General features: G+C 53.4%; 1 protein-coding gene across 5 annotated transcripts in view; it reads left to right on the forward strand.

Moving 5' to 3' along the window:
- Positions 1-15,626, forward strand: part of DIDO1 (death inducer-obliterator 1) — a 50,295-nt gene that overhangs the window by 15,469 nt on the left and 19,200 nt on the right. For 3 of the 5 annotated variants that reach the window (XM_039236953.1, XM_039236952.1, XM_039236954.1), the window contains exons 2-7: positions 1,897-2,064; positions 2,531-2,643; positions 4,019-4,850; positions 5,290-5,611; positions 7,501-7,713; positions 8,533-8,743. In XM_039236953.1, the coding sequence (XP_039092884.1) occupies positions 4,021-4,850; positions 5,290-5,611; positions 7,501-7,713; positions 8,533-8,743 (1,576 nt within the window). In that variant the 5' untranslated portion in view covers positions 1,897-2,064; positions 2,531-2,643; positions 4,019-4,020. Of the gene's footprint in view, positions 1-1,209; positions 1,221-1,383; positions 1,412-1,896; positions 2,065-2,530; positions 2,644-4,018; positions 4,851-5,289; positions 5,612-7,500; positions 7,714-8,532; positions 8,744-15,626 lie in introns of those variants that run through there. The other 2 variants (XM_039236957.1, XM_039236955.1) reach the window with 2 other exon arrangements.

Raw genomic sequence — 15,626 nt, forward strand, 5'->3', positions numbered from 1 at the left:
GAGCCTCGGGGAAGGAAGCCGGCCGTGTCACTGCTGGTGCTAAAATTGGAGGTTTTGAGTGCAGATTACAGTTTTGGAAAGCCGGTGTCTGCCGGCACGAGCCTGACAGTGAGGCGGCGAAAGCCCGCTTGGCCGGTCCACACCGGCGACTCCCCACATGGCACAGGGGCAGCCAGTTACAGCGGCCCCCAACTTTCTCCCTTTTCGTGTTGGAAACAAGCTCTTTGGGGCCCTCAGCTTTGAGGAGAATAAAGGGGCTCTGAGAGCTGCCAGTTCTTGCTTCCCGGCCGTTTGCTCATGCACACCATGGTGGGGGCGGTCCGCCAGGCAGCCCAGAAGAAAGGTGACTTCCGGTCATCTCCCTGCGGCTGCGGGCTCCTGGGCGTGCTCTTACACCCGCGTCCAAGCTCAACACGGTTTCTTCTCCTTTCACTGGGCTGCAGTTTTATAGTAGAGTTTCTGGGCTGAGGAAATTTTTACAAAATTAATATTGCAAAGGTAAATACAAAGTCAAGAATATCCAGGGGCGCCTGGGTGGCTTAGTCGGTTAAGCGTCCGACTTTCGCTTAGGTCATGATCTCGCAGTTCGTGGGTTCGGGCCCCGCGTCGGGCTCTGTGCTGACTGCCAGCTCAGGGCCTGGAGCCTGTTTCAGAGTCTGTGTCTCCCTGTCTCTCTGACCCTCCCCTGCTCATGCTGTCTCTCTCTCCTAGAAATAAATAAAAATATTTAAAAAAAAAAAGTCAAGAATATCCAAAATGCTCTGACCTAATCCGAATATACTGCATCTCATCCCACTCACAGAAATAACTAGATTTTCCTTTTTTAATTCTTCAGAACTCAAATCCAGGAATCTTTATTTTTCAGATTGAAGTAAATTTAAAATTTTCATTCCTAAGAGCATTTTAATTTCTTTGCTTCTCTAGACGCTCAGTGCTGTGAAATAGCGAAGTAAAGTTTTTCTGAGGAGCAAAGCCTCTATTTGAGATGCATTCATCACATTTGAGAGATTTGGTGGCCACACAGGCGGACTGGGCTCCTTGCGGGGGGGGGGGGGGGGGGGGGGGGGGGGGGGGGGGGGGGGGGGGGGGGGGGGGGGGGGGGGGGGGGGCCGGGAGCAGGCGCTGTCTCTTTAAAAAGAGAAGCATCAGAATGTTGGTTGTTGTGGGGTCACTAAGGAGACCAGCAGGGGCCGGAATTACAGTGCGGAGGTGCTGCCGAGGTATGGCCCCGCAGGGAGGGGGCTCCCCTGGTAGAGCGGGAAGTGCGTGGGGAGGTCACCTCGGGACTTGGGGGGGGCTTGTTGGATCAGGGTGCACTGTAGCTGGTCCAGCCTTTCGCAAGAGGCGAATATAGGGGGGAGTGAGCTTTTAAATTCACGTAGAAAAGCTGAACCACGCGCGTCCATGTGAAGTAACTATAAAAGTCTTCTAAAGTTTTCCTTGCGCCTTTTCGCTGAGACGACGGCGAGGCTATAGTGTTGAGATTTTTAAGTGCTTCTCTTCACATATGGTTTGGTGCTGTTTTTCGTGTTTTATGTTTCTTTCCTTGTTGGGTTTACTGAGCTGGGTCCACCTCGAAGTGAGGTAGTGATTGGAAAGCAGCCGATAACCAGCGACTGATTTTGAAACCTCCGTCCTGGTCCTGTCGAGGCCTCTGCACTGTCCCTGCGGCTTCCTCCCGGCCTCCCTGGGCCCTTCCCTCGGGGGCCGGCCTGAGCACCGGGTTTTCCCTTCGTTAAAAGTTCTTAAGGAACAGGACAGTTTCTTCTTCCTTTTTTGACTCCCAGCGTGTCTTTGTGGTCACACGATCCCACACAAATCTGATTACTTGGAGAGTTGAGTTTTTGGGTTTTTTTTTTCCTAATCACTTACGTCTATTTTCCTGTTTTATTTTAGGAGCTTACTCCGGGGGAATTTTCTCGAGATAATCTTCATTGTTACTTGTGAACCTTGACTGACAACAGCAGTGTTCGAGGCCTAGCAGTTTACTTGGACCAAGCAATTCCATCCGCCAGGTGCTTGGACCTCCAGAAAAAGTGTCCCAAGCTTTCAGTGTTGGGGCAGGTAAAGTTTTAATAGTGCTAAACGTTAGCAACACATTTTCACTTAATAGGTTTCAGGCTGGGTGGCATTTTATGTGAAGAAACTGACACTGTGTCACATTTGCATTTGTTTGAAATATTGTAAACTTTAGCCCTAAGGTGTTCATAGAAATGACCAGCCACATGCTGAGAATTGGCTGCCCCCACCCCTTTATCTTTACATTGGCGCTTCATTAGTGCATAGATTTGATGTTGTGTGAACGTTGTATTTTGTTGAGGAGAGCTCTTCCTGCACAAAATCTCGGTGACCAGAAAAGTGCTCTGGTCCTTGAGGGCATGCATGCTGATGTCACAGTCACTCCCACAAGCTTCTGATTGGCCAGGAGTCTGCTGGCCAAGTCCTAGACAGGAAAGTGGGAAGCACCTTGTGGGGAGTGAAGAATCTGGTTGCGTTTGGTTTTGAATTTTGTATATTTTGTATTTTGAAGGTTTTCATTCCATAGCAGTCCTTCCCTTACAATGGAACATGGCATAAAATCTGAGTCCGTGGTAGCATTTAAATGTGTTTGAAGCCTGAGCAGCTTGGAAAAAATTTCTCAAGGTATATACTGCTTTTTTTTCCCCCAGATTTTATTATTTGAAACGAGTAGAATTTTCACAAGCATGACCTTTTAATAATCTACTGGAAAGTTAAAAAGAGCAGAAAATAAGTACACATGAAGCTGTTGCCTTGGGCACCATTCTCTAAAGTGTCTGAATTATCTGTTGCTTCTTATCTGTGCAACCCTCACCTCCACAAAGTATCCACGGGCTGGTGGCAGGGCAGGGGAACACTCGGCTTGCAGCAGGCTTGGGGTGCGGGGATGGGCACCACACCCCCTCCATGCCCTTCCCTCTAGCAGGGTAGCCGGGTGTCTTACATAGCATCTCAAGGCTCCAAAATGCAGGGTAGAAGTGGCTAGGCCTTGAGCCAGCGCATTGTTCTGTAGCTGTGCTGGGGGGGCAGGGGGTCCCCCGAACGCTGGCCTGGCACCTCCAGCTCTGTGGCCTCCTCTGCTCTCGCCCTGTGCCACATGTGCTGGCCCGCTGCCCATACTGCCGAGTGGCTGAGAGGCAAAGGGACGGTCTGGACTTGCTGGCTGCAGTTCTTCACTAAACATTAAATGTGCAGCTGTTAAAATTTCTTTCACAGGTCCCTTCAAATCCCCCATTACCGCCTATTTAGGAAACCTTGGTCAAGATAACTCATTTTGGGCCGCCTGGTGGCACAGTTGGTTAAGCATCTGACTCTTGATCTCAGCGCCGGTCATGATTTCGTGGTTCAAGGGATTGAGCCCGCTGACAGTGGAGCCTGTTTAGAATTCTCTCACGCCTCTCTCTCCCCTCCCCTCCCCCTCCTCTCCCCTTCCTCCTTTCTCTGTCTCCCCCTCTCCACCTTCCCCCTCTCTCTCCTCCTCTCCCCATCTCCCCTTTTCCCCTTCCCCCCTTCCCTCTCCCCCTCTGCCTTTCGCCTGCTCACACGTGCACTCTCTCAGTCAAATATAAAGTTAGGGGTACCTGGGTGGCTCAGTCAGTTGAGCGTCTGATTCTTGATTTCAGCTCAGGTCACGATTTCAGTTCATGGGTTTGAGCCCCTCATCGGGCTCTGTGCCAACAGGGCAGAGCCTGCTTGGGTTTCTCTTTTTCCTCTCTCTCTGCCCATCCCCTGTGCGCACTCTCTCTCTTCCTTTCTCTCAAAAATTTACTTTAAAAAGAAGTGAAAAAATAAGTAAAAAATATAAAATTTTTTCTAGAAAGATAACTCGTTTTAAAGGACACCTTTACTCTAGGTAGAACACTGTTGGGTCGCCCATGTCCGTGCTCCTTCCGTGGTGCACATTAAAGGCTGTGTGCTTTCAGCTCTAGGATCGTTGGTCGTTTGTCAAGAGCTATTGCCTCATTAACATTGCTCATGGTTTGGTTTGTTTCACCGTTAGATATGGATGAGAAAGGGGACCCGAGCAATGAGGAGGTGCCCAAGACCATCAAACCCACCAGCAAAGAATTCAGGAAAACGTGGGGCTTCCGAAGAACCACCATCGCCAAGCGGGAGGGCGCTGGGGACGCCGAGGCGGACGCCCCGGAGCAGCAGCCCCAGCAGGGTCTGTCCTTGCGGCGCAGCGGGAGGCAGCCCAAGCGGACCGAGCGGGTGGAGGAGTTCCTTACGACGGTCCGGAGGAGAGGAAGGAAGAATGCGCCCGTCTCCCTTGAGGACTCCAGTGAGCCAGCGTCCTGTCCTGTCACGGACGTGGAGACGGCTTCGGAAGGGAGTGTGGAGAGCACGTCAGAGGGGAAGGGCGGGCCCACGGCAGGCTCCGCGAGTGACAAGGAGCGACCGGCCACCTCTGCCAAGGCCAAAGGGGGTGAGGGCGAGGACGACACCTCTGACAGTGACAGCGACGGGCTGACTTTGAAGGAACTTCAGAACCGCCTGCGAAGACAGCGGGAGCAGGCGGCGGCCGACAGGCCCCCCAGGAGCCTCCAGAGCCGCTTGCGGAGGAAGCGCCGGGAGCAGGGTCCCACGCAGACTGTGGATGGAGAGGGGGCCGCTGCCACGGAGAGTGCGCCGCCCCACGCGCAGGAGCCCGAGGCCGAGCAGGGTGCCGTGTCGCAGGCCGAGAACGACGGCAGAGAGAGGGAGCCGGAAGGGAAGGCGGCTCAGGGAACGGAAGGCGGAGACAGCAGGGACGCAGGCCGGCAGAGGCCCGAGTGTGAGGCCTACGAGCCTAACGCCCTGTACTGCATATGTCGTCAGCCGCACAACAACAGGTAGGTGAGGGCGGCCGCCTGCCCTGCTCGTGAGGTGGCACAGCCTGGGATGCTCCTGTTGCGGGGGACACCCCTTGCACAGCGCTGCCCTGCGCTGTTCTGGACGCGGTGCAGGAACAGGCTGTGGCGGGCGCCGGGCAGCTGGGTGGGAGGTGGGAGCGCACCCTCTCCAGGGAACGAGTGTGGTCTGTGGGCTGGAGCTCGTGAGGCCTGCAGCTCACTTCCAGAGCACCCCCTCCCGTCCGCCTGCAACAAAAAGATGCACATTTGTTTGAATAGTAATAAAATCAAGGACGGTCGTTCTTTTTTTCTCTACTTCTCTGTATTTTGCTTTTTTTGATAATAGGGTGTTAAAACCAATTCATTTTTTTCTTAGTGGGCCGAAAATTGAGTGTTGATCATGTTTTCTGCTCCTGATGCCATTATTGTATAATTTTAGGTTCATGATCTGCTGTGACCGATGTGAAGAGTGGTTCCACGGCGACTGTGTGGGTATTTCTGAGGCTCGGGGGAGGCTCCTGGAGCGGAACGGCGAGGACTACATCTGCCCGCACTGCACCATCTTGCAGGCGCAGGACGATGTGGGGCCCGAGGGCGCAGAGCAGCAGGAGGCTGGGTGCGGGCCCGCTGATGGGGATGGTACGGACTGCACCAGCATGGGGACGGTGGAGCAGAAGTCCAGTGAAGACCAAGGAATAAAGGGCAGAATTGAGAAAGCTGCAAACCCCAGCAGCAAGAAAAAGCTTAAGATATTCCAGCCCGTAAGTACTTGGTGTGCGAGGCCAGTGCAAGGGGTGACCCGGTAGATCGCAGGTTCCCATCCACAGAGGGAGCAGGGTCAGAACTCAGAGAGATTCTTTCCCTTAGAGCAGGTTAGGATTTTCCCTGCAGACAGCACTGTGTCTGCCATGGGCTGGGCTCTGCTGGAAGGCAGTTCTCTGTACTTTGGTTCATGGGCCTCCCACACTCCACGCCCCTGCAGGACGCCATGGGGGACCTTTTATTTAAGTCATGTCTGTCTCCTATACCGTTATTATCGACTTAACGTTTTCCTTAGACAGGCTTATTTATAAAGTTCGGTTTTTTGGGGGTGCCTGAGTGACTCAGTCTATTGAGCATCCAATGCTTGATTGCAGGTCATGATTCCAGGGTCGTGGGGTGGAACCCACTTGAAATTCTGTCTCTTTCTCTGTCCTTCTCCCTGACTGGCACACTCTCTCTAAAATAAAAAAATAAAAATAATTTAGAGTCAGTTTTTCCTTAAGTATTCTTTCTGGAATCTCCGTCCTCACATACACTTTAACGCAATTCTTTTGGGTTCTGAAGGCAACGTGCACCCATGTCACCCGACCCCGGCATGCTGAGAGGCCTGGTGCTCTTGCGAGATGCCAGGGGCAGCGCTGGCGATCTGAGGCACCCTGGGTGGGAGGGGGGTGAAGTCCCTTCTGGCCTGATGCGCCGTAGTGGTCGCAGGTGGTCCCTTGTGCTCCTGCCGGCTCCGGTTTCCTGCTCTGCTACTTGCTCCTCCCTAGCTGGCTTTTAGGTCTCTAAGGGACCATGGCTCTTTGTCCTGTCTCTCACATGTCTTTGTCTTCTGCTGGTGAGCACTGTCACAGGCCCTCGTGAGCACATTCCCCTTAAAAAAAGTCGCTTTAATATCATGTTTTTACTATTGATCTGTTTGGGGTTATAAAAGCTTAGTTTTATTCTTGTTAAACTTGGATTCTGTGGAAGAAAAACCATCTCAGGATACGTAGTTGGAGAAATAAGATTTTGCTCAGGTACATCTGAGGGGCAGGCTCGTGTGTATTTTAGTCTTGAGCACCAAAAGCAACCCCCACACTTGGGCAGATGTTAAGAGAAGTGCAGGGTCAGGTCTCGTGGGAGGTGAGGTCCCTCGTGCTTGCCTGGCGAGTGACCACAGTCGTCTTGGCCTCGCACAGCACCGTTTATTAGCTCAGTTTCTGTGGGTCAGCAGCCTCTGCACAGATGGTAAGAGACTGCACGCCGGGGCCCCGTCAGAGGCTCGGCTGGGGAGAGACCCACCTCTGAAAGGCTCCAGCGGTTTTGTGTCTAAATGTGCCCTGTGCAGCGTCTGCGGCACAAGGGTACTAAAGTCGTGCCTGCTACCCGGCAGCCTCGCCCTCAGGGCCAGGCCACAGGGCTCCCTCACGGGGCCACTTGCTGTTTGAAAACCAGCAGTAGGGTCATCTCTCTGCTGCAAGGCCCAGTCCCTTTTTTAAGGTTTTCACTTGATGAAGCCAGACCCTTTCAGTCTTCCAGAAGAGTCTCCTTTGGGACCTCAAGTACATCCGCAGTCTCTTCCTTTTTGCCCTGTAATGGATCCTGATGATGGGTGTAAAATCCCACTGTGTTTCAAGGTCCACAGAGGCTGTGTGCCAGGGCAGAGTCCATCGGTCCCCTTCAAGTCCTGCCTGTCACGGGTGGCGTGAGGGGTAGTTACTGTGAGCGCCCAGCCGTGAGGGTGGATAGTTCGCACGCTTTGGGTAAACAGACGTGTTCTCATTCTTAACAGAGATGTAGTTAGCGTCTTTGTTAAGAATAGCAATGTTGATAAATAGACCTTTCACGAAGTGCTGTAACCACTAAAATTGGTAAGGACGCTGAAGCCACGTGTTTTGTCCCACAGGTGGTAGAGGCTCCAGGTGCTTCCAAGTGTATCGGCCCCGGGTGCTCTAACGTGGCGCAGCCGGACTCGGTTTACTGCAGCAGCGACTGTATTCTGAAACACGCCGCGGCTACTATGAAATCTCTAAGTGCGGGTAAAGAGCAAAAACCAAAACCTAAAGAAAAGACCAAGACGAAGCCAGAAAAGCTCATTCTTCCAAAATGCAGCATTCAGGTAAGTTGACCGAGACCAGCCCTGTGAGTCGTTGACGTGAGAAGCGCGTGGCAGGCGGGTGCCGCCGGTCGGCTGTGTGGCCTGGCTGGGCCACAGCCCTCCACAGTGCTCCCGTCAGAGTCTTGAATGTGCATGTCTGCCATTCTGTCTGCCTTCTTGGCGGCGAGGGCGTCACACCACACAGGAGAAGAGCTGGACACCATCGGAGTGTGCGTGCACCTTGTGTTCACATGCAGCGAGGGGGGCGTGGGGACCCTGCAGCCAGACTGGACCGTGCTTGCAGACCTGCCGCGGGGAACTGTTCTGCGCTGCCTGTGACCTGGGAAGGACTCCGGCTGCTTTAGGGTTGCAGGCGCTTATTTTACCAGGAAGCCCTTGCCTGGAGTTTGAGCTCAGCTTGGCTTGGCTGTTTCAGTCCCTGTTACATTTGTGACAAGCAGGGTGTCAGGGGTGCTGTTTTTAAATGCTGCTTGGCCTTTAGATGGCTTGGTTTTTAAGGCTGGTGATTTTGAATCCCCGGCTCCCCAGACCAACACTCGCTGCCATGTGGAGGGCCGTGGCGACAACACTGAGTGCCTGGCAGACAAGGCGGGACACTGCTTTCTTCCATGGTCCCGGTGTCCACAGGGCTCACCCGGCACATTGTCACCCAGGTCCTCGTTCATGTCCGTCACTTCCCAGGGGCCTTCGCGTCACTCGGTGCTGAAGGGCTTCAAATGACCCCAACCGTAGAGCGTATCCTGCCTTTCGTCGCAAAGCGTGGCGAGCGAAGGCTCTTCTCTGACCTCCGTAGTGATTGAGGTTTTGCTGGTTATCCAGGCAGGCATTAGAATCTCTTCTGTGCACAAGAGACCAGCTCCAGACAAGAAAGAAAACCTAGTGAAGAAGGCGACAGTGGCTCTTTCAAGGAGCGAGGTGTTCGTGAAGGAAGCGACCTCTGAAGGCACACCGTCCTGGGCCAGCGACCACAATTACAATGCGGTCAAGCCAGAACAGACTGCTGCCCCCTGGCCGCCACTGTTGTATAAATGTATGTATCACCTAGGGGTAGCGCCTGGACCCTTCCCGGTCTCTCTGGACAGCCGGCACTTGGGCCTGTCCAGAACTAGGAGCTTTAGCCGCATTTAATGGTGTACCTTCAAAGACGGGAGCAGATCTGAGTCCGAGATTCCTCCAGCCCTGTGCACCTCCTCAGTGCAAACCTGTCAGTACAATCCTCCAAAAGCTGTGCAAACCTCATTGCTAAACTTAGTTTCACCTGGCGAGCGATGTCTTTAATCTCTTTGATTTTCATTGTCGGGCTCTGGTAAGTACCTGGGGTGTCCAGCAAGGTGTCACCGAGGAGCCGCGCTCCTGGCACTCAGACCCTGCCAGCTTAGGGGCTGCGGCCTTCTTTGCCTTCGGCGTGGGGAGGCCTTGCTTCGCTGGCGCGGGGCCACCTCTGCAGGCGCTCAGCTGAAGTACGGCTCTCAGGAGTTAGTCACTTATGATCCAACAGGAATTCTTTTCACGTCCAACTCAGATACTATACACACACACACACACACAAACACATTCAAGATTTGAAGACTGTTTATTGCTGCTCCATATGCTCCAAGGTAAGTGTGTGTGACAGCCTGACCCTTGGAGCAGTGTCCCCAGCGGGAAGTGGGGGGGGGTGGGTTGCAGCCCAACCCGATGCCCTGACTCGTCTCGGGGGCTTGCCCCGTTGGGTCAGGCCTTCAGCCCGGACAGGCCCGGTGGCCACATGGCACCCAAGGCCAGAGCAGGCGGCTGGGTCTTTTCTGCCCATTCTTGTTTCTCAGCCAAGCACTCCAAAATTAAGTTCTGGAAATTTAAGTTGATTCATAGGGCACATTTTACTCCATTATTAAGACTGTTTTCATTCTATTTTAATATATGTTCATTTATATTGTTTTGTGTCCTTCACAAAAATTCCAAAGAGCTGAGTAGTCTTAAATTCCAGGAGTGTAGACGTGTGCTGCGTTCTCCTGGGGGCCCCTGCAGGCCCCTGCTAGAGCCCCTGTGGCTGGGAACGGGTAATGGCTAGTCCTGAGAGCTAAGTAGCCCTGAGAGTTACAAGGCAGTACTAGATGGGGGGCTCAGGAGTGAGCTGTTAAATTACAGGATTAACCAGTTGATTGCCGTATTACGAGGAGTCTCTGACACACCTCAGGTTGTTTGAGCTAAGAACTCCGGTGCTAACGACACGTCTCAGATCTTCAACACAGTAGCACTTCTCATGGGTCACGCACATTCCTGCAAATATGCATCGCGCAGCATCACGGATGAATTCTGGGGGGTGGGGGTGGGACAGTCACTTCGGAACACTGTGCTGCAGTGCTCAGGGTTGGTCATAGGCACATGACAGGAAAAGAAAACCAGGGGTCACCCCAGAAACCCTGAGTGCCTGGCTGCTGTGTAGCTCATCTGTCCACCAGACCTGGAAAGCTTCCGTGAGGCTCCCAGTACACATGGGGGGGGGGGGGGGGGGTGCTGGGAGGAGACCTGTGTCTCTGTCCCTCGCCTCTGCCTGCTTCCTGCTTCTGTGTCCCCTCTCACCTCTGCCCCTCTGCTTCTCTGCCCGCTGCTTCTGCATATCAGCCCTCCCCGAGGCAGGCTGCCCAGCTGACAGCACAGACGAGTGACTGCTGGCCTTTCTCAGCACACTCGCGTCTCAGAATCAGAGCTGATGGATAGCCACAATTTATGGAATGCCTAAGGGACACAGTTTTGAGCTAGTTGCTTCTGATCCTTTTTTGTTATCCCAGAAATGTCATCTTCCGGTCGTTGGTAAAATATGTGACTTCAGTCTCGGTGAGTAGTAGTTATGGGTCTGCCTCTCTCCCCCAAGCCATCACCTCACAGTTGGGGTCGCAGGCAGTGCAGCGCGCACGCACACAGCAGAACCCTGTGTTCCCACAGGGACCCCCGCCTTCCTTTCTGGCTGGCTGCAGAGTGCACTTTCCTGGGTTGGGCTTCAGCTGGGGTTGGGACAGTGGTTAGGAAGAGGTGTTCCCACGTCGACCTGGGTGCGTGTCAAGTCTGTGGGTAGATCGCCACACAGCCCACCATGCCTACTGCTGAGGGAAGGACGCCTGCCCCTGGAGGTGCCCTCGGCTTCCCTCTCCTTCCCAGGTGGCTGGTGCTGACTGGGGCTTGTGGCTGTGGGGCGGCTGTTGATGAACACCCGTGCGGGGCGCCTCCCGGCAGACAGGCCCGGACTCCAACGCGCTTCCTGCTTCCCCCACAAAAATATCAGCAGGGCTGATGCGATTCACGTCCAGTTGCTTCTCTGGCTGGTTTTTTTGTTTGTTTTTTTTTGTTTTTGAGGATTCCTGTGTGGTTTCTTTAACTTCTAAAAGCAATACCACTTTATGTCTTCCCCCAAATAGTGATACTTTTTGTTTTGATTTCATTTTGACCTTAATTTTTCTGTTCTTGTGCGTTGCTGGGTCAGCCGCTGATTACCGTCACGGCAGAAAGAGGGCTGAAAACTGTTTTCTGAGATGCCCGACCTACTGGAGTTTGGAAGTGGAATTCTGATGTTCATATGCACCATTCCTGGTATCTCAGATCCCCTAAATGGGCTCATTAGGAGACTTCAAACACTGGGGTTTTGGACAGATGTTGGCTGGAAAATGGCATTTCTGCAGTTTCATCTAGCTTTGGAAGTAGAGTAGAAACCCCTAACAACCTCTCCAACCAAATTCAGATTTCTTAAAACCGCTCCCGCAGACAGCAGCGTCTCCTCTGAGTGCCTGGGCACTCCACAGTGTCCACCTGCTTATGAAATGGATCAAGGAGAACATGGATTTTCGTGAGGATCACTAGGGGTGTGGGCTCCAGGGGCACACTTCAGGAGCCCTTAAGCTCCCTTAACGTGGGGATACTAGGACCAGGAATATGATGTAGAAGCGCAAATCCTTGGGTGTGGGTGGTCCTGGGTTCTACCAGTTGAAGAGCCATTATTTGTTCCAGAATGCCCGTTGGCAATAAAATGTGGTTGGGGACAAATCAGACCTGGTATATCTGAACCAATTTTCTCCCTCCAGTTGGAGAAACTGGAGGAGGAGGAGGAGGAGGAGAAACCAAAACTCGTACTGATAAAGGATTTAGCTCAACAACCCTTTAATGCTACCCGTACAGCTGGAATTTCGTTAGATCTCAGATGATAGATACTCTTTTGGTATTTTAAGCTTTTTACATGCTTAGGAAAATGTATCTTCAGAAAAGGTCAGTGAAAAGTTTCACATGTTCATCAACTTTAACACTTGAGAGGAAACCCCGGAACTCCCAGTGCTGCCACGAATAGTGGTGCTGCAGCCCCGGGGGGGTGCTGGAAGTTTCCAGCAGGCTTGGCCTCACTCAGCACCAGCTGCCCTCCAGTGAGGCCCTCATGACTCTGGGAAGCTGCAGATACATAAAGACCAAGGCTGCAGGGGGCCCCCAGCAGGCGTCGGTGTCCCAGAGCCCAGCATGGCGCACAGGTTTCAGGGCCGTCTGCATAAAGCTAGAACGCTGGTGACCTTGTGTGCGTGATGCAGCCCCATGGACACGGCCGTATTGGCTCCTGTAAACCCAAGCAGCTTTGCTGAGAAGGCTGGGCCCTCTGCTAGTGGTGAGAGCCTGGAGAAGCTCGGCTGGGAGCACGCAGAGGTAACCACCGCAGGGCCCCGACTCTGGTCTTCGTGGAGCCAGCAGCCTGGGGGCTTCTGCTCACTGGGGCCCTTTGGGACAAGGGACGGACAGACAAGGGTCCGCAGGCTCTCCTAATGTGCCCCAGGCCCCTAGTGTGTGGGGTGAGCTAGTAAACCATCTGGGTACCGAGCATGTGGCTACAATCTCACTTCATGGGAGCTGTGGTACGCCTGTCAGGCAGTTCACAGACCTGACTCTCCGTCAGCCTCAGGCCCTGTGTCCAGTCCCGCCCTGGCCACAGGCCACCCCCCGGCTGGCAGCTGTATCCTCAGGAAGGGTGAAGTGCCCATTTCCCCTCAAGGCCTTGATCCGTCTCTTCCACGTGGCTCATGTGGAAGGACAGTCACTGGTTCTTTTATAGATGACCCACCCAACATGCACGAGTTCTGGGGTTGGTTTTCAGAGTGCTGTACGTGACACTTAAAATGAGAGAAAATGTGGGAGGGAGACTTGCTTCCAAGCGTACACCTGGTTTTCTACAAGTTTTTTTTTTACGGAGAGTTATGCACGCCTCTCTGTTAAGGCGGAAGTCACTCGAATATGGGGCATCAATAAGAGGAAGGCCTAGAAAAGCTTTGTGAAGCCTGACCATGACAGTTTAGGGGTCTACATAAAGACATCCTGAAGATGATGTCTAGTCCAAGCAGCTTACACTTGCCCTAGATGATACATGTTTTCTGATAGAGAAGCAAGTTGGTACTTTATTGTACTTCTAGAAGAAAAATTTCACTTTTAAGTGTTTACGCAAAGACACAGTAACAAAATGGTTTTGTCTTGCTACTGCTAACATCACTTTTCACACTCAGAGGTGGGAAACGCAGGGCTGCCCAGCCTGCCCAGCTCTGTGCCTTGCCTTCCCTTGCCTTCCCCTTCCGTGGTGGGGACCTCGGGGCAGGGAGCAAGCCGCTTCCGCCTAGCTCTCCACTGAGGAGCACAACTGGGACCCTGCGGGGTGCAGGGGCTGAGATCCTGAGCCGGTGGGCGGGTCTGCCAGGGAACACGTGGTCTCTTGCTTGGGGCCTTGGGGGACTCCCCTGCACCACGGAGCCGCCCCACACCATGAAGCACACTCACTGTCTTTCTTCGGCTTTTATAGCCGGTCACCCGAGGCGAGTGTGCCGGACTTTCATCTGGGGATTTTTAGGGTAAACTGGAACTGGTTCGGGCAGGATCAAAACACAAAAGCTTTAGAGCAATTTGCAGCTACACTGAGGGTTTGTCACCGGTTCCCGCGAAGGGCAGTCCCTAGTGGTGCCGTCTGGGGCCGCTGGGCTGTGCGGGCGGTATTTCACCTGGGCAACTGCCACTTCCTCTGCTGGAGCCTGTGCTCCCAGCTCCGCTGAGGCCCACCAGTGCCACCCAGTGGCTGATGAGGCTGCGGCCACCATGGCCCCCAGCGCTGAGCCGGGCCGGATCCCAGGGTGCGCTCTGCTGGGCTTCACCTGAAGGCGCTCATCTGTTACCAACAGGCGGCCGCATCCGGCAGAAACCACTACTTCTGGGACAGTAGCCTGGCCCCCAGCAGCGGCTCTTCCTCCTCTAGCTGCTAAGGTCCCAGCGAGCTCCCTGAGTCCTGCCTGGCCTGGCCCTTCCCTCCCTGTGAGCAGCCCCCAGGGTGTGGGTGCTAAGGGAGCCTTGGCTGCCAGGGTGGCACGGGCTGGGCACACCCTGACGGGCGGGCTCCGGGTAAGTGTGGCCACCTCACGTATGCGGACCAGAGAGTCTGTTGGTGCTTGGGGCCAATCGACGGTCCCCTGAAGCTGCCTTTGCATGATTTTCTAGAATGAGGTTTTTCTGGTTGGTTACACAATTCCTCCTGGCCCTTCTGTAAATTTATACATAGCATCATAGATTTAGTGAGTCTGGAAAAAGAATCTGCAAACTTGATTTTAGCTCTACTCAAAAATGATAGCGTTTCTCTCACTGTGAGAACATTCCAGTGCTTTACAGGGTCGGTTGCACTGGCAGCAGCTGACGCGCTCCCGCCTGGCAGTGGGACTAGAAGCAGTGGTGTCTGCAGCGATTGCCAGACAGAACTGTTGGCGTGTTGTAAACGCGTCAGAGTGGGAGGTGGGTGTGTCCAGCACACCAGGGGAGCCCGTCAGTTTCAGAACATCGTACTAATAATTTGCCTATTTATCTAATTTGTATATGTTTATATACTCCCTGAAGCCCGGGGGGGGGGGGGCGCAATAAGTTGACTAAAAAGGTACCAACCACTTCTATGAAATAGAATGGTGGTTAAGGAAAGGCATCCCCTGCTTTTTAAATAGATTGTGTTCGTTCATTTACCACTAAAGCGTTTTGGGGTCATGGGTCACTTTAGTCCCACGTATTGGGAATGTCCCAAAAAAGATGTTGACTTGGCTTTTCCCTGAATGAGAAAACACGGGTTGGACAAGTGGGAGTATTGATCACAGGTTCTGCCTGAGAGGGACGCTTTGGAGTAAGCGTTTTTATTTTTAAAAACTTTTTTATGTTTATTTTTGAGACTGAGACCGCAAGTGGGGGAGGGCCCGAGAGAGAGGGAAACCCAGAATCTGAAGCAGGCTCCAGGCTGTCAGCACAGAGCCTGACACAGGGCTCGAACTCACGAACCATGAGATTATGCCCTGAGCCAAAGTTAGAGGCTTAACTGAGTGAGCCTCCCAGGGCCCCCTGAAGTCAGCGTTTTGAGAGTTCTAGTTTTTCACCTTAAATGAACTGGAGCCGCTTACATGTCGAGCGACGAGATTTGCTTTTGGCTCTGTCACACAGGTGTCCTGTATGCGACTGGCCTTACCGGGGTGCTGGAAGTGCCCTAGGCCAGCTTTGTAAGTGTGCTCCTGACTCTGTCAGCACAGTTTTAGTGAAAGGCAGTGATGCAACCAGTTCTGGGCCTCCATTGTCAGGGTGGCTGCTGGGGGCCAGCTGCCTTCTCTGCTTGAGGCCCATGTGTCGGGGGCCTTGCCGCCCGTCCCTTGTCCTTGCTGTGCTGCCCGCCCCCCGCCCCCTGCTTCCTGCAGAAAAAAAGGACCATCCACCTGCGTTCACCCCAAACTAGCAGCCCCCCACTCCAGGCACGGTGGACCTTGTGGCCAAATCGGAGTTGGTAAAAAAGTCTGTGTCCGAATGCTGAGGTCCATGACCTCCAGGGTCTGTGAACTTGATGCAGTGGGAGACTGGAGAAACGTTTGACCCTCTTATGTGCCCATTTTTACTTTGCGAGACCT

This window comes from Hyaena hyaena, unplaced genomic scaffold, assembly GCF_003009895.1.
Source record: "Hyaena hyaena isolate Hyena2069 unplaced genomic scaffold, ASM300989v1 scaffold_118, whole genome shotgun sequence".
In the NCBI taxonomy this organism is placed as follows: Eukaryota; Metazoa; Chordata; class Mammalia; order Carnivora; family Hyaenidae; genus Hyaena; species Hyaena hyaena.